Source organism: Megascapheus bottae, chromosome 2, assembly GCF_031878675.1.
Source record: "Megascapheus bottae isolate mThoBot1 chromosome 2, mThoBot2.hap1, whole genome shotgun sequence".
Classification (NCBI taxonomy): domain Eukaryota; kingdom Metazoa; phylum Chordata; class Mammalia; order Rodentia; family Geomyidae; genus Megascapheus; species Megascapheus bottae.
The window spans coordinates 50,188,154-50,210,945 of record NC_143510.1 but is presented as its reverse complement, the minus strand read 5'-3'; the positions used below and the strand labels follow the sequence as shown (position 1 = coordinate 50,210,945).

Here is a 22,792-nt window from a genome sequence, read left to right as displayed (position 1 = left end):
CTTTGGATTTTTCCTGAGTTGTTTATTAGATTGGTAAGAGTCTCAGGTCCCTTTGTGCTCTGGGCTGGCTTTTAACCTTGATCCTCAGATTTCAGCCTCCTGTGTAACTGGGTTTACAGACACGAGCCACCTCCAACTGCCAAGATTTTGAGACTCTTATTCAATTTATTACTAGAAAAAAGGGGAAGTGGGGCTGTGGCTCTAGGGGTAGGGTAAGTAGCCTTGAGCTGAAGAGCTCAGGGACAGTGCCCAGGACCAGAGTTCAAGCTCCATGACCCACACCCCCCACAGAAAACATGACTCTTACGGAGACTCCCCGTGCCCTCAAGTCCGGGAGCTTGAACTCAGGGCCTGAGCACTGGCCTTGGTCTTTCCTCAAGGCTAGGACTCTGCCACGTGAGCCACAGCACAACTTCTGGCTTTTTTATGTATGTGGTACAGAGGAATCAAACCCTGTCTTTGCACATGATAGGCAAGCACTCTACTAGACCAAACTCCTAGCCCCTCTTATGGTGACTTTTGAAATTTGAAGGCATTTTTTTTTATTAAAGAATTTATTAACGTTGATTTTTACATCATATTTTAAATGACAAGTTTAACAAACATGTGTTCAAGAAGGGAAATCTCTATTTACAATCACTGGGACTTAGTATTTAGAACTTAATCAACATTAGGCTAAGGGTTTGTATGTCATAGAAACATATTAATTTATGAAATAAAACATTATGTCTATAGAGTCATAGGTTTTTATGTCTATATAGTTACATTTATATTTCTTTTATGTTTATATTCTGTTTATATTTCTATATTATGTCTATATAGTTACATTTATATTTCTATTTTATATTTATGTTTATATTTCTATATTGTCTATATAGTTATGTTTATATTTTTGAAATTTGGAGGCATTTAAAAAAAATTTCTCCTGAAGTATCAATCCAAACATTTCCAATGGGAAATACTATGATATAGTGATATTTTTGCCTAGGGATTTAGTGAACAAAAGCTTGCCCATTTTAATACTTGGTAAAGAAAGCTAAGTTATAGAACTTATCTTCTGGATTTGAGATAAAGAACCAAATAGCAAAGAATATATGTTGAAGAGGTGAGGCTATATCAGTAATTTGAGGGGAAAAAGAGGATGTGCTAGATAAAGGTTATAAAAAGGCAACAGCCAGACTACAGGCATGTAGTGAAATGATGCAGGCTTGTAGTCTCAGCTACTCAGGAAGCTGAATCAAGGTAACAATAGCTTAAATCTAGGAGTTTGAATGCAGCTTAGGTAATGAAATAAGACACAGTCTTGAAGGAGAGGAAGAGGGGAGGGTTCAGAAAACAGGAAAAGGGAAACAAAACAAAAAAGTATAAAAAGGGTGGCCAGGAGTCTGGCCTAGTGGTAGAGTGCTTGCCTAGCATGCACGAAGACCCGGGTTCGATTCCTCAATACCACATACACAGAAAAAAAGCCAGAAATGGTGCTGAGGCTCAAGTGGTAGAGCTCTAGCCTTGAGAAAGTCCAAGGAGCCCAAGTCCAGGACTGGCAAAAAAAAAGTATAAAAAGGCTAGCTGCTGGTGGCTCACACCTATAATCCTACTCAGGAAGCTGATCCAATAATCACACTTCAAAGTCAGCTGGGAAGGAAAGTCCAGGAGACTTATCTCCAATTAACCACCAGAAATTTGGAAATAATGTTGTGGCTCAAAGTAGTAGAGCACTAGCCTTCAGCAAAAGAGCTCAGAGACAGGACCCAGGCCCTGAGTTCAAGCCCCATGACTGACAGAAAAAAAGTACAAAAAGAACTGTTAGATCTGCCTGGGAGAAATGGCCCCCTCCCTTGGCTCTTTCCTGGGCAAACTAGAAGTCCCCACCCAGAACCTGTAAGCCAGGCAACTGCAACTGGCATGCCTGGGGGCAATGGGAGGCCCCCCAACTGAGGTCACCTCCACGTCTATTGTGGCCAAATTCCCTCCCCCCCATATAATCTCTCCATAAGCTCTCTTGCTCCACCTGACTCATCTTGTATGGTTGCAGGTTTGCTCTCTCCCTCTCTCAATAAACTCTCTTCCCTTGAATGGCTTGGGAATTTCCAGCAAACCTTACAAGGACCAAGACCCACCAGTTTTTCTGTTTGTTTGCCTGTGCAGAAGCAGATTCCAAGTTACTCTGAAGAATCAGCTCTGCAACATCTTAGCCAAGCCAGTGTATTCCATGTGTGATCCCTTAGTGGGTATTGGGGAGATTCCCAAGAGGGAATTTTTTTTTTTGGGGGGGGGGGGGAAGAGGATCTAGCCTCTCTACAATCTGAGCCACACTCATGCCAACATTTCTTGGCTTTTGTTTTTCAGAAAGGATCTTACACGTGAACCACAATCCTTCTGCAGACGTGTAAGTACCTATAAATTACAGGTCCATACCCCTACCACTATCTAGCCTTTTTATTAATAGTGCATGTATTAGCAAAGGGAAAAACAAAAACAAGAAATTAAATCACACCTTGATAGAAATAAGAAGTTCCTTCAAAACAATAAGCCCTCAGTTTATACCCTAGTACCATCAAAAAATAAAACAAACAAAAATACCCAGTACACTCTGTAATTCCAGTTATGTAAAAAGTAGAGATAGGAGGATCATGGACTGAGGCCAGTCTGGAAAAAATTGTGAATGTGAGATCCTATCTGAAAAATAATCTGGGAAAAAAAAAAAAAGGTGTGTGTGTGTGTGTGTGTGTGTGTGTGTGTGTGTGTGTGTGTGAAGGTATGACTCAAGTGGTAAAGTGCCTGACTAGCAAATCCTAGTTTGGATCCTAACTTCAAACCCTAGTACTGCCAAAATATTAAAATACAAAACAGAAGAGTCAAATGTGTCAAAACTTACCTTCCTTCACTGTCTTTACAATAAGGACAGGTGCATGCTTCCCGACGGGTCCTCCGACCAGCTTGGGGTTGGGGATCTGGGCTGTTCTCTCCTTCTTCTCCACCTGCTGTATCATCATGTAGTCCATCTCCACCAGCCCCAGGGAGGCCAAGCTGAGCTCCATGATCACCTGAATTTAAGAGTAAAAGGATCAAGGTGTAAAGTGGAGAGAATAGAACAGTTACAGGTAACATAGTGTCATGTCAACTCACATTCAAGGGGGCCAGAAGTGTGTCCTAGTGGTAGAGTACTTGCCTAGCAAGCACAAGTCTTGGGTTCTATTCCTCTGTACCCACATACACAGAAAAAACCAGAAGTGGTGTTGTGGCTCAAGTGGTAGAGCTCTAGTTTTGAGAAAGCCCAAGGACAGTGCCCTGGCCCTTAGTTCAAGTCCTAGGACTGGCAAAAACAAAACAAAAAACCCTCACATTCAAATTACCATTTCAGGAGGGAAGGGAGAAAGGAATGTAACTCAGTGTCAGTGGTAGAATGCTTGCATAGCATAAGCCAGGTTCAAATTTCAATCTCTAGCAGCCCTCCATAATCTTCATATAACAAAATTAAAATAATTCAGGAATAGTGGTAAATATCTGTAATCGGGTCACTCAGGAAGCTAAGGCAAGAGAATTGAAAATTGGAGGCAAGCGTAAGGCTTAGTGAATTTTTTTTTTGCCAGTCCTGGGACTTGAACTTAGGGCTTGAGCACTGTCTTTTAGCTCTCTCTCATGTCCTTGGCCTTTCTCACAACAGTGACTCTGTAACCATTGCCCCCGGGGGAGGGGGGGAGAAAAACTAAAGCCAGGTGCTGGTGACTCACACCTATAATCCTAGCTACTCCAGGCTGAGATCTGAGGATGGAGGTTCAAAGCGAGCCCAGACACAAAAGTCTGTAAAACTCTTATCTCTAATTACCCACCAGAAAACCCGAAGTAGCCCTGTAGCTCAAAGTGGGAGAGTACTGGCCTTGAGATGAAGAGCTCAGGGACAGCACCCAGGCCCAGAGTTCAAACCCCACAACTGATTCCCCCCCCACACACATAAATAAAAATTATAATAAAAAAAATTCAAAGCCCAAGGCTGGGAATGTGGCTTGGTGGTAGAGTGCTTGCTTAGCATGCATGAAGCCCTGAGTTTGATTCCCTAGTACCACATAAACAGAAAAGGCCAGAAATGTTGGTGTGGCTCAAATGCCGGGAGCACAGAGCCAGAGCCCAGGTGCTGAGTTCAAGCCCTAGAACCAGCAAAATAAATAAATAAATACATATATATATATAAATAAAATAAAACTCAAAGACCAGCCAAGCCAGGTAACAGTTGCGAATGTCAATAATCTTAGCTACTTTAAGAGACTAAGTATATGGTTAACTGTAATTTGACATGACAGTAAACTCTGTAAGACACCATCTCCAAAAATAACCAGCAAAAAAGCTGAGTTAGAGATGGTGGCCTAAGGGTCAGCCAAGTAAGTGTGAGGCCCTGAGTTCAAATCCTAGTACAGTCAGGAAAAGAAAGAAAAAGAAAAAAAAGAGCTCCGATGAGTTTCTGAGATCAATAAATGCTAATAGATAAAATCAAGAGTATAATATATTAAAGAAAAAAACACAAGGAAAACATTCAATTTTACTAATAAGTTTTACAAATACTAAACCAGGCACCAGTGGCTCATATCTGTACTCCAAACTACTCAGGAAACTGAGATTTAGGGATCTCAGTTCAAAACCAGCCAAGGTTTAAAAAAAAAAAAAAAAAAAAAAGTCCTTAAGACTCTTATTTCCAATCAAGCACCAAAAAGCCAGAAGTGGAGCTCTCTCAAACAGGCAGAATGCTAGCACAAAAGCTCAGGGACAGCACCAAGCCCCTGACCTCAAGGTCCAGGATCAGCACCAAAAAAAAAAAAAAAAAGACAAAGGGAAGAGATAGTGCAGAAAACTGAAAACTGACAAGTTTTTCTAGTTTCCTGCAAGTACAAGGAAATAAAGTAATGACAAAGTCTCTACCAGCAGGTGTCACTGTAACTAAATGACAGATCAACCTTTCTCGTTTTTTTTGCCCAGTGCTAGGGCTTGAATTCAGGGCCTGGGCAATGTCCTTGGACTTTCTCAAGGCTAGCACTCTACCACTTCAGCCGCAGCACCACTTGCAGCCTTTTCTGTTTATATGGTAGTGAGGAATCCAACCCATGGCTTCGCCCATGCTAGGTAAGCACTCTACCACTAAGCCACATTCCCAGTCCCAATAGATTAAAGTTTTAATCTAAACTACCTCTTACACAAAAAGCTTGAAAAGCAAGGAACTTGTGGTTCAGGCCCTACAATCCTAGCTAAAGAGACTGAGATCTGAGGGTGAAAGTTCAGTCAACCTCTTGGGCAGGAAAGTCCAGAATTTTTTTTTTTTTTGGGGGGGGGAGGTCCCTGGAGCTTGAACTCAGCCTGGGTGTTGTCCCTGAGCTCTTAAACTCAAGGCCACCACCCTACCCTTAAGCCAAGCCCCATTTCAAGTATATATATTTCTAAATCTCATTCTCTTAATATATCAATTGCACTTCTATAGATTTTTGTGAATTTTTCCATTATTGATGTACATTTCAACTAATCTAAACCCATTAAAAAAAAAACAAAACATTTTCCCACAACATGGTTTTCTAGAGGTTAATTGAAGATAAGTGTCTCAGGTCCTTTTGTGCCCAGGCTGGCTTTGAACTTTGATCCTCAGATCTCAGCCTTCGGAGTAGCTAGGATTACAGGTGTGAGCCACCACACCCAGCAAATCTGAGATTCAATCTCCAATTTACCGCCAAAAAAAAAAAAAAGTGGTGGCACTGTGGTTCAAGTGATAGAGTACTAACCTTGAGCAAATACCCTGAGTTCCAGCTACAAGGACAAAGAAGGAAGGAAGGAAGGAAGGAAGGAAGGAAGGAAGGAAGGAAGGAAGGAAGGAAGAAAGGAAGGAAGGAAGGAAGGAAGGAAGAAAGAGGGGGAGGGGAGAAGATGGGGGCTACCTACTGCAAAAGACAAGGACCTGGAAGTTCATGGCTAGACTCCAAAGAGACATTTTCAATTAATCCAAAAGCAAAAGAAGTCAGGTTGGAGTCAGGGTAGTAGAGGCCTAGTTGAGAGCAAGCAAGCTTAGTGAAGGCAAGTTTCTCTTCCCCTATTCTACTTATTCATGTCCTAGAACCATCAAAAATAAAACCAAAAAACAAATTTAGGCTTGCTGATGTAGTTCATGCCTAAATTTCATCACAAGTTTTACAAATTAAAGTCACACAAAACCCAACAAGTATAAGAGGAGAACATGAGTTAGTTAAAATAAGCTGGGTGCCTGTGGCTCACATCTGTAATCTTAGCCCCTCAAAAGCTGGAGGTCAAACCAGGGGTAGTGACACACCTATAATCCTAGCTACTCAGAAGGCTGAGATCTGAGGATTGAGGTTCAAAGCCAGCCTGGGCACAAAAGGACCTGAGACTCTTATCTCCAATTAACTTCTAGAAAACAGGAAGTGGAGCTGTGGCTCAGAAGTAGGGCAATAGCCTCAAGCTAAAGAGCTCAGGGACAATGCCCAGAACCAGAGTTCAAGCCCTGGACACACAAAAAAGTCTGAAGTCTGAGAATCTTGGTTTCAAGCTAGGCCAGATAGGAATGTCTATGAGACTCATCTTCAATTAATCACCAAAAGGGCAGAAATGGAGCTGTGGCTTAAATGGCAGAGCATTAATCTTGAGGGGAAAAAAAAAAGCTCAGTACACAGGCTTTGAATTCAAACCCCAAAATTGACACACACACACGCACGCACACACAAATTAATAAGATCAATTACATGTATACTGTAATGATGCTATCGGGCAAATGTAGGTTTAAATCATGACTTAATCATTTATTAACTATGTAATGTCTTTGAGCTTTAGTTTCCTAGCTAGCAAAGAGGATTATGATCAGATTCAATATGAAAATTAATACTAAACATACTTGGAATTGGAAGTGTGAGTCAAGTGGTAGAATTCCAGCCTTGAGCATAAAAGCTAAGAGAGGGAGGCTGAGTTCAAGCCCAGTACTGACACACATACAAAAAAACAAAATAATAAAAACTACAGTGAGCCAGGTGCTGGTAGCTCATGCCTATAATCCTAGCTACTCAGGAGGCTGAGATCTGAGGATTGTGGTTTCAAGCTAGCCCAGGCAAAGAACTGCTCCTGAGGGCCAGGAGTTTGGCCTAGTGGTAGAGTGCTTGCCTAACATGCACAAAGACCAGGGTTGGATTCCTCAGTACCACATACATAGAAAAAAAGCTGGAAATGGTGCTGAGGCTCAAGTGGTAGAGCTCTACCCTTGAGAAAGTCCAAGGACAGTCCAAGCCCAGAACTGGCCAAAAAAAAAAGTGCCCCTGAGGCAATGATCACTAATAAACTACTAAAAAAAAGGGGGGGAGGAGCCACAAGTGGCACTATGGCCTAAGTGGTAGAATACTAGCCTTGAACACAAAGAACCTCAGGGGCAGTGCCCAGGCTCTGAGTTCAAGCCCCAGGACTGGCAAAAATAATAAGAAGGGGCCGGGAGTTTGGCCTAGTGGTAGAGTGCTTGCCTAGCATGCACGAAGACCAGGGTTCGATTCCTCGGTACCACATACATAGAAAAAAGCCAGAAGTGGTGCTGTGGCTCAAGTGGTAGAGCACTAGCCTTGAGAAAATCCAGGGACAGTGCTCAGGCTCTGAGCCTAAGCCCAGGACTGGCAAAAAATAAAAAAAAAAGAAGAAGAAAACAATGAATACAACAAAGCACCAGTGGCTTATACCTGTAATTGTAATCAAGAGGTAGAGATACGAGGATTAAGTTCAATGCTAGTCCCAGCAGATAAACCAGACTTTTTATCTCAAATTAAACACTAAAAACTTGAAATTAAGCCAGGTACTGGTGGCTCACACCTGCAATCCAGCTACTGAAGAAGCTAAGATCTAAGGATCCAATAACCCCCAAAATTCAGAGACTCTTGTCTCCAATGAAAAAAATCCGGAAGTGAGACCTGTGGCTCAAGCAGTAGATTGATGGCCTTGAGCAAAAGAGCTCAGAGGCAGTGCCTAAGTCTTGAGTTCAAACTTCAGAACTAGAAAAAAGAAACTAGAGCTGTGGCTGAGCACAGGTGGCTCATGCCTGTAACCCTAAGATACTCAAGAGGCTGAGATATGAGGATCACAGTTCAAAGTCAGCCCGGGCAGCAAAGTTTCTGAGAGACTTTTTTTCTACCACCCTACCCTTGGGCCTGGGGCATTGTCTCTGAGCTCTTCAGCTCCAGGCTACTGCCCTATGCCTTGAGCTTCAGCACTACTTCCACTTTCTGGCGGTAAATTGGAGGTAAGAGTCTCACAGACTTTAGTACCCAGGCTTGCTTTGAACCTTGATCCTCAGATCTCAGCCTCCAGAGTAGCTAAGATTACAAGCGTGAGCCACCGTGCCTGGCTTCTGTGAGACTTTTATCTCCAATTAACCATTCAAAAAATTAGAAATAGAGCTGTGACTCCAAGTGTTAAAGAGTATTATCCTTGAGCAAAAGAGCTCAGGAATAGTGTCCTACAACCGACCAAAAAAATATAAAATAAAATGCTGAAAGTATAGCTCAGCAGTACACTAACCACTTAGCAAGCACAAATCCCTGAGTTCAAACCTTAGCACCATCAAAATACAAAAACTGTATTTTAGTGAGGTGGCTCACGACCCAGAGTTCAATTCCCAATACCAGGAAAGAAAAGAAAGAAAGAAAGAAACACCAGGAAGGTTTAGTTAACTTACCTAAGAATACTGACTTATCTTTAAAAGCAAGTTCAAACATGTCATATTATGATTTTTGTTGTGTAATTATGAGCAGCAATTCCTTGTCTGTATTTCAATTCTCACCATTATTTTAAGCAAGTATACTTTTATAATCAGCCTAAATTTAGTCAAGTAAAATCGATGGATTATCAAAGTACTAATGATCTTATTAGGTTAATAAATTAGAAAATTAAAAAAAACTGATAAAGAATGTAGATCAGTGGCAAAGCACATATATAACTCTTAGGGTTCTATCAACAACAACAAAAACCACTGGCTGGGAGTGTGGCCTAGTGGAGTGCTTGCCTAGCATGCACGAAATCCTGGGTTTGATTCCTTGGTATCACATACACAGAAAAAGCCAAAAGTGGTGCTGTGACTTAAGTAGTAGAGCTCTAGTCTTGAGAAAACCCATGGACAGTGTTCAGGCCCTGAGTTTAAGTCCCAGGACTGACCAAAAGAATAAAAAAGAAAAAGAAAAAAGAGGGGCCAGGAATTTTGCCTATTGGTAGAGCGCTTGCCTAGACTGCACGAAGACTCAGATTTGATTCCTCCATACCACATAGAAAAAGAAGCCAGAAGTGGTGCTGAGGCTCAAGTGGTAGAGTTCTAGCCTTGAGAAAGTCCAAGGACAGTGCTTAGGCCCTGAGCTCAAGCCCAGGACTGGCAAAAAAAAAAAAGACTGGGAGTGTAACCTAGTGGTATAGTGCTTGCCTAGCATGAACAAAGCCCTAGATTTGATTCCTTAATACCACATACTCAAAAAAAGCCAGAAGTTGCACTGTGCTCAAGTAGCTCAGTAGCCTTGAGCAAAAAGTGTCCAAGGACAGTGCCAAGGCACTGAGTTCAAGCCCCAGGACTGGCAAAAGAAAAAGAAAGAAAGCAACAGCAAAGTAATATAAAATGAAAGTCAAAAGACCTGTTACTTTTTGAAACATCAAGGACCAAGCTGGACACTCTTATCTTAAGCTGGTAATCCTAGCTACTTTAAAGGCTGCAATCTGAGGATCATTGCTGAAAGCCAGGGCAGGAAAGTCCTGGGACTCTTTTTTTGTTTTGTTTTGTTTTGGCCAGTCCTGTCCTTGGGCTTTCTCTAGGCTAGAGCTTTATCACTTGAGCCATAACACCACTTTCACCTTTTTCTATGTATGTGGTACTAAGGAATTGAACCCAGGTCTTCATGCATGCTAGGCACTAGGCAAGCACTCTACCACTAGGCAAAAATCCCCTCTTTGGTCAGTTGTGGGGCTTGAACTCAGGGCCTAGGTCATGCCCCTGAGCCTCTTTGTACTCAAGGCTAGCATTCTACCAATTGAGGCCACAATGCCATTTCTGTGTTTTGAGTGGTTAATTGCAGACTCTCTGCCAAGCTGGCTTTAAACTGTGATCCTCAAATCTCAGCCTAATGAGTACCTAGGATCACAGGCATGGGCCAATGGCATCACCACAGCTTTTCTATAGATGTCCACATTACATTGCAAAACATTTCCAAGGAAGGAAGACCAAATTGTTAGTAAGAGTGAGCAAAACTAGGTTATTAGTGCCTCATTTACTTGCTGCTTTACAAAACAGAATTAAAGGGCTAGAAGCAGGAAACAGTGATACAGCCTATAGTCCCAGATTTTCAGGAGAGTGAAGTCAGGAAGCTAACTTTCAGTCAGGCTTATAGTTGGAGGATAGATCAGCTTGGCCAACATAGCAATACCCTATCCCTCCCCTCTTCACCAGTAAAAATGGGATATGAGACTAGAACAGATGTTAAAGTTTTCTGAAACACTTGGAATGCTTGTGCTCCTGTTATTTAACTAAGAATTAAAATGGCCACATTGCACAAGAAACAAGATTTAACAATGACGTCATTCATGAAAAGCCACTGGAATGATTAAATAGGAGCAGCTGAAAATGGCTGTAGATTGTCTTATTGTATTCTACTATCTTTCCAAACCAATGAAAACACTGAAGTTTTTTTTAATGGTTTATTTTTTAAATGTATCAGTCTATATTAATTGTACAAAGGCATTTCTCTGCAGTATTTCCACAAATTTGTACAATGTACATCAATCACCCTATTAACTCCTCTTCCTCCCTTTTTTCTTTTAATCTCAGCAAGATTTGTTAGTATAACAAGATAGCATCTAGATTTTAAAAGAGACCTTCTCTATTTCAAGTAAATTATTATCTCTTAAGAAACAAGTATGAGACTAGATGTGGTGGCTCATGCCTGCAATCCTAGCTACTCAAGAGGCTGAGATCTAAGGATTGAGGTTCAAAGTCAGCCAGGGCAATAAAGTCTGTGAGACTCATATCTCCAATTAACCACTAGAAAACCGGAAGTGGGGCTGTGGCTCAAGGGGTAGGATGGTAGCGCTGAGCTGAAGAACTCAGGGACAACACCCAGGCCTGAGTTCAAGTCCCACAACTGACACACCCAAGTATAAGGGGCCAGAAGTTTGGCCTAGTGGTAGAATGCCTACCTACCAAGCACAAAGGCCAGGGTTTGATTCCTCTGTACCACATATATAGAAAAAGCCAGAAATGGTGTTGTGACTCAAGTGGCAGACCTGTAGCCTTAAGAAAGCCCAAGGGCAACACTTAAGCCCTGAGCTCAAGCCCTGGAACTGGAAGGAAGGAAGGAAGGAAGGAAGGAAGGAAGGAAGGAAGGAAGGAAGGAAGGAAGGAAGGCGGGAGGGAGGGAGGGAGGGAGGGAGGGAAGGCAGGAAGGCAGGCAAAGAGCGAGCAAAGCAAGCATGAGAGAACAAAAGATCAGAAGAAACAGTTGATTTTATATTTAGGAAAGTATTTTAAAATACAAGTCTTTCAAGGGCTAGGAATGTGGCTTAGTGGCAGAGTACTTGCCTAGCCCTGGGTTCCATTCCTCAGTACCACATAAACAGAAAAAGCCAGAGGGACACTGTGGCTCAAGTGGTAGTCATGAGCAAAAGAAAGCTCAGGGTCAGTGCCCAGGCCCTGAGTTCAAGCCCCAAGACTGAGGAAAACAAACAAACAAATGACCTAGTTTTTTTTAATAAACAAATTACTAACACTATTGGAAAACCAATCCTGGTATCACATTCAACTTAACTTCTCCAACAAAAACATTTTCCTGGCCCTAATAAAACCTAAATTAGCTGAGCACCAGTGGCTCACACCTGTAATCCTAGCTATTCAGGAGTCTGAGATCTGAGGTTCACAGCTCAAAGCCAGTCCTGGATGAAAAGTCTGTAACTCTTATCTCCAGTTAACTACTAGAAAACAGGAAGTGGTGCTGTGTGACTCAAGTGGTGAAGCACTAGCCTTGAGCTGAAAAGCTTTGCAACAGCACCAAAGCTCAGAGTTCAAGGCCTATGCCAACACCCCCCCCCAAAAAAACCTTAGCAGATGTGAAATTTTTATTTTTAGTGCCAGAAATTTCCTTTTTTGCCATTTCTGGGGCTTGAACTCATAGCCTAACACTGTCCTTGGGATTTTTCAAGGCTAGAGCTCTACCACTTGAGTCACACAGCACCACTTCCACCTTTTTCTGTGTATGTGGTACTGAACTGAGGGCTTCATGCACGTTTATTCAAGAACTCTACCACTAGGCCAAACTCCTGGCCTGAAATTTCCTTCCTGAGTGAATTATAGTCATCAAAAAAATCTATTCTGTTCTCCTGTCAAAGCCCAGCCATGAATTCTTTATGAGGAAGAACTCCCATGAAGTCATCCAAAGTCAATTCTTCAAAGTTCTCCCCAAGAGTTTTTTTCAGTACTCAAGGGGGAAAAAAAAAAAATCAGAGGACCTTTAAACTTGGGGGAGGGGGGAAGTCTATTACAATGAGACTACAAAATGAGAGTAAAGGATGTTGATTAAAAAAAAAGAGAGAAGACATACATTCATCACATTCATTTCACTGAAAACTAAACTTCATTAACTGGATGATCCTCCCCTAAAATTACCATTTTAGTGCTAAGGTCATATGAAAGACTTCCATACGAAAGACTTCTAAACACAAGATCACACAAGAGGTAGCAGGTTTGTTCTGGTTCTAAGTTTATGCCTTTGCTTGTATACACAGCAAATAAAAGAAAACAGTAAAAGCCAATAGAAAACCTTAAATATTTTCAAAAGATGAGTTTAAAAAAAAAAAAAGAAAATCTGGAGGATTATTTCCTGGTTTTTCTACTTCTATGTATAAATACTTTTCATTTTTAAATTATTATAAAGGTGATATATAGGAAGTAGAGCTGTGGCTCAAAGTGATAAAGCAATAGCCTTGAGCTGAAGAGCTCAGGGACAGTGCCTGGGCCCAGAGTCCAACCCCACAACCGAAAAAAAATAAAAAATAAAGTGATGTACAGAGAGGTTAAGGTTATATACGTCCGGTAATGAGTACACTTCTTTTAAGAATAATGAGGGGCCTAGTGGAAGAGTGCTTGCCTAGCATGCACAAACACCCGGGTTCCATTCCTTGGTACCACATACATAGAAAAAAGCTGGAAATGGTGCTGAGGCTCAGGTGGTAGAGCTCTAGCCTTGAGAAATCCCAAGGACAGTGCTCAGGCCCTGAGATCAAGCCCAGGACTGGCAAAAATAATTAATCAATTAATTAATAATAAATGAGCCAGGTACAGTGGCTTACACCTATAATCCTAGCTACTCAGGAGGCTGAGATCTGAGGATCTCAGTCCAGAGCCAGCCCAGGCACAAAAGGACCTGAGACTCTTATCTCCAATTAACCTCTGGAAAACAGGAAGTGGGACTTGGCTCAAGGGTAGGGCAGTAGCCTTGACCGGAAGAGCTCAGAAATAGTGCCCAGGCCCAGAACTCAAGCCCCATGACTGGAAAAAAATAAACAAATAAAATAACGTAATAATAATAAATGTAGGGCTGGGAATGTGGCTCAGTTGTAGAGTGCTTGCCTAGCCTACATTAAGCCCTGGATTCAATTCCTCAGTACCACATACGCAGAAAAAGCCAGAAGTGGTACTGTGGTTCAAGTGGTAGAGTGTGAGCTTTGAGCAAAAAAAAGAAGCTTGGGAACTATGCCCAGACCCTGAGCTCAAGCCCCAGGACTGACCAAAAAAAAAAAAAAGTAAGCCAGGTACTTCTTGGCTCACACCTGTTAATCCTAGCTACTCAGGAAGCTGAGATCTGAAAATTGTGGTTCAAAACCACCCAAGGTGTCTGTGAAACTCTTATCTCCAATAAACTACTAAAAAAAAAAAAAAAAAAAAAAAAAAAAAGCCAGAAGTGGAGCTGTGGCTCTAGTGGCAGAGCGCTAGCCCTGATGAAAGAAGCTCAGGGCCTAGGAATGTGGCTTAGTGGTAAGAGTGCTTGCCTAGAATATAAGAAGAAAAGGCCAGAAGTGGCACTGTGACTCAGTTAGCTGAGTACTAGACTTGTGTAAAAGAAGCTCAGTAATAGTGCCCAAGACTGGGGGGAAAAAAAAGTCACTGTTAATGAAGCAAGCAACCTTGAAGCACAAAATGTCCTTTCAGTCTCAGTCTGATTCCCTCATTTGTGAATGTCAAACTGTTGAAATGCATTCACTTTCTTGAGTTCAAGGTCCATCCATAACAACTAGATAGCCATATCATATGACAATGGCAGGCTTCCCCAGAGCATGATTTAGCAATGAAAATAACACATAACTGTTCCCTACACTTATAAAAACACTTGACTTACATAAGTATAACACTTTAGTACATCAACTTTACAACAATAAACAAAACTTTAAGGTCCTGAGTTCAAGCACCAGGACTGGCACAAAAGAAAAGAAAATTAATGGGGCTGGGAGTTTGGCCTAGTGGTAGAGTGTTTGTCTAGCATGCAAGAAGATCTGGGATCATTTCTTTGGTTCCACATACATAGAAAAAGCCAGAAATGGTGCTGTGGCTCAAATGGTAGAGTTCTAGCCTTGAGACAGCCCAAGGACAGTGCTCTGGCCCTGACAAGGTCCAAGACTGGCAAAAAAAATAAAAGGGTAGGGTGGTAGCCTTGAGCTGAAGAACTCAAGGACACGCCTAGGCCAAGTTCAAGTCCCATGACCCATCACAAAAAAAAGTGTCCAGGGCTGGGAGTTTGGCCTAGTGGTAGAGTGCTTGCCTGGCATGCACGAAGACCCGGGTTTGATTCCTCGGTCCCACATACATAGAAAAAAGCTGGAAATGGTGCTGAGGCTCAAGTGGTAGAGCTCTAGCCTTGAGAAAGTCCAAGGACAGTGCTCAGGCCCTGAGCTCAAGCCCAGGGCTGGCAAAAAAAAAAAAAGTGTCCAAGGATAGTGTTCAGGCCCTGAGGTCAAAACTCAGGACTGGCAAAAAAATAAAAATTAAAGCTCAACACGTAGGGGCTGGGAGTGTGTGGTCTAGTGGTAAAATGCTTGCACAAAGCCCTTAGTTTGATTCCTCCGTATCACATATACAGAAAAGGCCAGGGTAGAGCACTAGCCTTGAAGCTCAAGGACAGTGCACAGGCCCTGAGTTCAAGCCCCAGGAATTTGGGGGGAAAAAAAGCTCAACATGTAGTCATTTTCACTATTTCATAACTTAAAGATGGAGAACTTGAGAAAACTTTTTCCAAGTTCATAAAACTGCAGAAGAGAGGAAATATAGTCACCTATTTGTTATCCCAATTTATATAAGAATCTATCTAGGGCCAGGAGCATGGTCTAGTGGTAATGTGCTTGCCTAGCATGCACAAAGCTCTGGGTTCGATTCCCTGGAACCACATACACAGAAAAAGCCAGAAGTGGTGCTGTGGCTCAAGAGGCCAAGCGCTAGCCTTGAGCAAAAAAAAAAAAGTGTCCAAGGACAGTGACAGTGCCAAGGCCCTGAGTTCAAGCCCTAGGACTGGCAAAAAAAAAAAAAAAAAAAAAATCTATCTAAATGGAATAAGAAATCTGTAACAGCAATCAATTCATGAACCCACATATATTCCAACTGAAATACAATCTCAGTGGTATAAACTATTTTCCAAAGTAAATTTGATGTATCACAATGGAATATGAAAATGAGCCAGAAGGGCGGCATACAACTGCTATCTATAAGGGTAAACAGAAGTATACTTGAGCTCAACAGTCTGAGGCCAATCTGGGAAACATAATATAGTTGAGAGCCCATATCAATCACACAAACAAAAAGTATATGTACCCTTTTTACTTATTTTATCTAAAATTAGTTCCAGCTATTCGTCTATAATCCTAGCTACTCAGGAAGCTGAAATCAGAGGATTGATGTTCAAAGTCAGCCCAAGTAAACAAATCTGAGGCTCTTATTCCAGTTAGCCAGCAAAAAGTAGGTGATAGAATGCCAATCGAGTGAAAAAGCCAAGCTTTTAAGACCTGATTTCAAGCCTAAGAGACACACTCCTCCTTGTGATATATGCAATATTTTCTTTTTTTTTTTTTGAGACAAGGACCTGTTGGTAGCTCAGGCTGGACTCAAACTCATTATCTTCTTTCATCAACCTGGGGACTGAACTCAGGGCCTGAGCACTGTCCTTGGGCTTTTTCAAGGTTAGAGCCCTACCACTTGAGCCACATCACCACTTACAGCCTTTTGTATATATGTGGTATCTAGGAATCGAACCCGGCAAGCACTCTACCACTAGGCCAAACTCCCAGCCTTGCAATGGGTTTTTAAATGACAAATTCTCAGTAAACTTTTACCTTTTCTTTTTTTTCTTTTCTGGTGCCAGTCTGTGGGTTTGAACTCAGGAACTCAGGGCCTGAGCACTATCCTTGAGCTTTTTTTTGTTCATGGTAAGCACCATACTGCTAACTTCTTGAGACACAGTTTCACTTCTGGCTTTTTTGGTGATTAACTGGAAATATGAATCTCATAAACTTTTCTGCCCCTGCTGGCTTCAAACCTTGATCCTAAGTTCTCAGCCTTCTGAGTAGCTATAATTACAGGCATGGAGCACTGAGCTTCACTTTTTTTTTTTTTGCAGTCCATGGTGGGGCTTGAACTCTGGGCCTTGGTGCTGTCCCTGATTTCTTCAACTCAAAGCTACCTCTCTACCGTGGTTAATTGGAGATAGTCTGATGGGCTTCCTTGCCCAAGCTGGCTTTGATCTGTGATCCTCAGATCTAAGCCTCCTGAGTAGCTAGGATTACAGCATGTGAGCCACCAGCACCCAGCTCACTTTTATTTTACGGTTATGTCTTTAATTCAAATTAGCCAACATAGTTAAAAATGAAAAACTATTATGGTCAGCTGATTCAAAATGGTATTCCAACATCTACTTCTTCTCTAGCACTGCAAAAACTATGTTAAAAAATACATATACATATATGTAATACTACATTCATAATAAATAGGAGTTAATTAATACCTAACCAGGAGCACAGAATGTGGGATCTTATGACTGACAATTAACCAGAAAGGACTATGTATGTAGCTCAGCGTTAGAGCACATGATTAACATGCAAGAGACAGATGAAAACACACACACACACACACACACACACACACACACACACACACCTACCTACCTCCCTGGAATCCATTAAGTCAATTTCTCCTTCAATTCAAAGTCTACTCCTAAGAAACATCTAATGATTTAATAGCCGTTTTGCAAACAGGTTAAGTTTGCCTCTCTCTTTTTTTCCCCCCGAGTCCTTGGACACTCCCTGCTACTTGAGCCACAGCACCATTTCCAGCTTTTTCTGAGTATCTGCTACTAAAGAATGGAACCCAGGGACCGGGAGTTTGGCCTAGTGGTTAAAGTGCTTGCCTAGCATGCATGAAGACCCGGGTTTGATTCCTCGGTACCACATACATAGAAAAAAGCCGGAAGTGGTGCTGAGGCTTAAGTGGTAGAGCTCTAGCCTTGAGAAAGTCCAAGGACAGTGCTCAGGCCCTGAGCTCAAGCCCAGGACTGGCAAAAAAAAAAAAAAAAAAAAAAAGAATGGAACCCAGTGGGGGGGGAGGGAAATGGGTACCAAGACATGTGAAAGGGTATCAATGTATGTGAATTAATGCACCTTCTATCTGGCAAATATCATGTAACCCTTTTACTAATTACAATAAAAAAAAAAATAAAAAATAAAATAAAAAAAAAGAATGGAACCCAGGGCTTTGCACATGCTAGGCAAGCACTCTACCACTAGGCTACGCTCCCAGCCTGTCATTTATTTTTTTTAGTTTTTACACAGCCTTTAGGCCAAAACAGACCCCAGATATAAGACTGGTTTAGCCATTTCCATTCTTCAGTTTTTTTTGGAATGCTGGACATCAATCTTTACATAGGTTAGGAAGTACTATATATTAGTTAGCTAAAATCCAGTTGTGCTTTTTTTTCTTTTCTTCTTTCTTTTTATAGACAGCCCTGGGCACTGTCCCTAAGCTTCTTTTTTTTTTTCCTGCCAGTCCTGGGGCTTGAACTCAGGGTCTGAACACTGTCCTTGAACTTTCTCAAGGCTAGAGCTCTACCACTAAAGCCATAACACCATTTGCTAGGTATATGGTAGCAAGGAATCAAACCTGGGTCCTCATGCATGCTAGGCAAGCACTCCTACCAATAGGCCAAATTCCCGGCCGCTAAGCTTCTTTTGCTCAAGTCTATCGCTCCACTCCTTGAACCACAGCGCCACTTCAGCTTTTTCTGTTTATGTGGTATTGAGGAATTAGATAAGGGCTTTATGCATGCCAGGCAAGCATTCTGCCAACTAAGCACTCTAGCACTCTACCATATTCCCAGCCCCAGCTCAACATTCCTTTTTTTCTTTTTTCTTTCCATTCCTGGGGCTTGAACTCAGAACCTGAGCACTGTCCTTGAGCTTTCTCAAGGCTAGCACTGTAACACTTGAGCCATAGCACCACTTCTGTTTTTTGTTTTGTTTTTGTGTGTGTGTATGTAGTACTGAGGAATCAAGCCCAGGGCTTCTGCATGCTAGGCAAGCACTCTACCACTAGGCCACACTCAGCCCCCTCAACTCTACAGGGGTAGAAATGTATAACACTGAGAACATATGTAGACTCACTAGGCCTAAAACATCTATTCCTTGATGTGTGTGTGTGTGTCCTAGGGCTTTAACTCAGGACCTAGATGTTCTCCCTGAACTTTGTGTTCAAAGCTAACACTCTGTTACTTCAACCACATCTCCACTTCCAACTTTCTTTCTTTCTTTCTTTTTTTGCCAGTCCTGGGGCTTGAACTCAGGGCCTGAGCACTGTCCTTGAGCTTTCCTCACTTGAGACACAGCACCACTTCCAGCTTTTCTATGTATGTGGTAGCAAGGAATCAAACTCGTTCTTTGTGCATGCTAGGCAAACACTCTACCACTAAGCCAAACTCCTAGCCCCACTTCCAGCTTTTTAGGGGTTAGTTGGAGACACTTTCATGGACTTGCCTGTTAAGCTGGCTTTGATCCTCAGATTCCAACCTCCTGAGTAGGTAGGCTTATAGGAATGAGCCACAGGCACATGGCTAATATCTTACTTTTTTAAAGGAAGTTTGACAAACATTCTGCACTATGATATTGAAAGGTAAAAAGAGCACAAAGACACGGATTCTCCTGAGGTTAACTGAAAAGAAGTTTCAATTAATTCAGTTCCAAATGATGTAAATAGTAAATAAAATCACTGACATTTTTCCAATTTGCTTGTCTATGTTATTAGTACTTAAGAAAACATCCCAAAAGGCTTCATTCCCTTCTTTACACTACAGCTACATGAGAGTTAGTTTGTAGTAAATGCAAAAGATTGGGCATCTTACCTGGGGCATTGGCTATAGCCAATGGCAGACCGGGAAGCTGGTGCACCTGAATCCCTGATGTACTCAAAGCACTGAGGTTAATGGTCTGGAGGCCGGGCACCGAGGACAGTTGAGCAGCATTCACAGTGACTGTGCCAGCAGGGATGGAGGCAGCTGAGGCAATGGGTGTGAGGGTGGTGTTGCTGCTGCTAGTCTGTCCCAAGGAAACACCCTGCATCGGGGCTAAGGTGATTGTCTGGGCCTGTGGGTTCTGAACTTGAAGGTTCTGCAGCTGAAGAGTCTGCCAACTGACTTGTCCATTAGGTCCTACTGTTGGTGTCCGGATGATGATGGGGCCAGAATTTGGAACAGCCTGAAGCTGGAGATTCTGGAGAGTTTCCTGGGAAATAGCTTGAGTTGTAAAGGTCTGTCCTGACAATGGTGCTGCTTGGAGGGCCTGAAGAGCCTGTCCCCCTTGAACTAGCTGAGGCTGAATAAGAATCTGTTGCTGCTGTGTCTGCTGGTTTTGTTCTCCTTCTTTCTGCTGAGTTGTCTGCAGTGAGCTTCCAGATGTTTGGTTCTGCTGGATGTTCAGAGGATCAGAACCCTGTAGCCCACTGACCCTCTGTGGTGTCTGGCTCTGAGAAGTGGTCCCTGATGATCCACTGGTGGTAAAGTTCATAATTCCCATGTTGCTGGTGGTAGTAGTTGTTGAGTAACTATTGGCATTGGTAAAAAAGGAGCTGGAACTGGCTTGCGATGACACCAAGCTGGTAGAACTAATGGCAGTCCCTGAGGTGACTGGCTGTGAGCTGCTCTCTTGGGATCCAGAGCTGCTGATCGTGACTGCCTGAGAGCTGGGAGTCAAGGTAGCTGCAGAAACGCTGTTGACAGGTAACAAGGTGATGTTCCCATTCAGGGCCACTGGTACATTGGTCACATACTGAGTCTGTCCTGAGAGCACATTATTAGTCAGGCCTTGGAGAGGAACAGCCTGCTGGAGAAGGTTTGGCATAGCAGCAATGATGTTGCCTCCACTTCCTCGATTTGTGATGATCTGTTGGTTTGCACCTGGTATAATCTGTATTTGACCAGAACCATCCTGCTGCACTTGAGCCCCAGTTGTAGCAGCAAACTGCAGCTGTTGCCCATCAACGGTCTGGAACTGTGGGATTACTTGATACTGAATGTTAGGCATCACTCCAGGTAGACCTGTCAGAACTTGCTGGTTCTGTAAGTTGGGGGTGGCAGCCACGACATACTGCCCACTGGACACTGTGCGATTCTTGGAAGACTCACTGCCATTGGTACTGTTGCCACTCTGTTCCTTTGAGGTAGGAGTAGCCCCAGAGGAGGAAGAGATGATCTGCCAGCCATTGGCACCCTGTGAAAGTTGTGTGGCTGTGAGGTCAAGTTCACCTGTGCCCCCTGACTGGCTTGGACCCTGGGAGTTGTTGCTGTTCTCATTGGGTGACTCAATTCTGCTGCAGGTTGCTGCCAGCAGAGCCAAAGGGGATGGCTGGGATTCCTGGCCAGAAAATAGGAGGAAAGGAGTTAGTGATACCCAGCTGCCAGCCTAGGGGGCAGTATACCACAGATGAACAGCAACTTGGTGCAGACAAAGAGCAAAAAAAAAAAAAAAAAAAAAACCAGAAACAAAATCCTGACCTAGTGTATGGCTAAAACTCATCCTTTAGGGAATCTCAAAATTATTGTCTTTTTCTGTTTATTCTCTACAAAATGACTTAGTGGGTTATTGTTTTTTGGGTTTCTTTTTTAAAGTTTTGTGTTTCTTAAGTGTGTGTGAAGATTAAGGCAGTTTCTAAAAATATCTGCACCTTCTAACCCCCCCCCCCACTTTGACTCTAATGACCACTCACCTGTCCTCCTGCTCCACTGCTGCTGCTGCTGCTGCCTGTGCTGCTGCTTCGAGTCTGAGAAAAGGCACCACCACCATTACCACTGCCCCCATTATTGCCACCAACTCCTTTCTCAATCTTCACCACGGCTGTCATTTCATCCATGGAGTGATCTTGATCTAAAAAATTACAAATAAACAACTCACAGTGAGAAGAAAAAGGATACAGTGAAGGGTAAAAGGAGGTTATGATGAAATAGTAATGACTAACAGGAAGGTGAAAGGCACCAGTGTAAAGAAAAATGGATTGAGGCGAGGCTAGGGAGTCCTAGAGCATGTAGGACATGACTTGGCTTACTTATACCAATCTTGGACCTCAACTTTCCCTTGCACAAAATTAAACACAGGAAAATAGTGTCTGAGGAGATGAGATGCAAGTGGCAGTGAGAAATGTGGAAAGAGCTTCAAAGGAAGAAAAAACATCCCAGGATTAAAAAAGAGAAGGATAAGTAAGGCAAAACCCAACACGTGGGTGGATGTTAAGCTTGCTAAAATTAGGGTTGCGTTGGAGAAAGAAAAATAAAAGTGTAAAAAGTAACGAGAGGGAGGGAAAGAGAAAGAACTCATGTGAGTGGGGAAACATTTGTGAACACAGGTAAAGGGGATAAAGGGGTCTGGGAATAGGGGAGCTGGCAATCAGGTTTGCGGGGCTGAAAGAGGGCGGGCCCTAAGAAGTAAGGGGCGGTTTCGGGGTGAGGGGCGTGGAAAGGGCGGGACAGTAGGGGGAGGGGAGGCATATGGGGGGGGTAGGGAGGGCCTTGGGGCAGGCGGCGACCAGAGGGCGGACTGGGGAGGCGGTTGGCCCAGGCGGGGCCTACACTTCTCGGGCCTCCCCCGCGGCGCCAGCCCTCGGCGGGAGGAGCCTCAGGCGGGCGGCCCACTAGTGGGGGCTAAAGACCGTCCCCCCGTGGCCGGGGCGGGCAGGGGGCGGGCGAGGCCACGCTGCCCCCTCCCCCGGGGCGGGTGGCCCATCCCCCTCCTCCTCCGAGGCCCCGCCACTGCCACTGCCCCTTCTCTCCCTCCCTTCCCTCCGCCCCGGGCGGGACCTAGGCCGCCGCCGCCGCCTCCCGCCCGCCCCCCCTCACGGCGGGGACCGCCCGGTCGGCCCTCGCGCGCGCCCCCTCACTCCCGTCTCACCCCTAGGCTTGGAGTGGACTCATCCTTACCGCTCATGGTGGCAGCTGAGGGACGAGCTCAAGGGGGTCCTGTCCGGGGGGGTTGGGGGGGGCCCAGGAAAAACGCGGACGCTGACGAGGCAAGCGAACCCGGACCGGACAGGGAGGGGGGGGTAAGGAGGAGGGAGCAGCGCGCCACAAGCCCTGCCTAAGCTCCTCCTCTTCACTCCTGCCCCGCCCAATGAGGGAGGGGAAAGGAGGGCTTTGCAAAAGAAAAGCAGGCGGGCTACCCAATAGCAAGACGCGTTTCCTCGCTGAGGCGTGTAAGACGAAGTTGCGTGCGTGGTGTCCGCCCATAAAGACCG

The 22,792-nt window shown here is 43.6% G+C and overlaps 1 protein-coding gene across 1 annotated transcript in view; it reads right to left on the bottom strand.

The window, feature by feature from the left end:
* Positions 1 to 22,581, bottom strand: part of Sp1 (Sp1 transcription factor) — a 31,369-nt gene extending 8,788 nt beyond the window's left edge. Inside the window, exons 1-4 of the mRNA XM_090326426.1 lie at positions 22,479 to 22,581; positions 21,275 to 21,432; positions 19,416 to 20,922; positions 2,876 to 3,044 (exon numbers count right to left, since the gene is read on the bottom strand). Of these exons, the coding sequence (XP_090182552.1) occupies positions 2,876 to 3,044; positions 19,416 to 20,922; positions 21,275 to 21,432; positions 22,479 to 22,485 (1,841 nt within the window). The 5' untranslated portion in view covers positions 22,486 to 22,581. The remainder of the gene's footprint in view (positions 1 to 2,875; positions 3,045 to 19,415; positions 20,923 to 21,274; positions 21,433 to 22,478) is intronic.
* Positions 22,582 to 22,792: the final 211 nt, after the last annotated feature.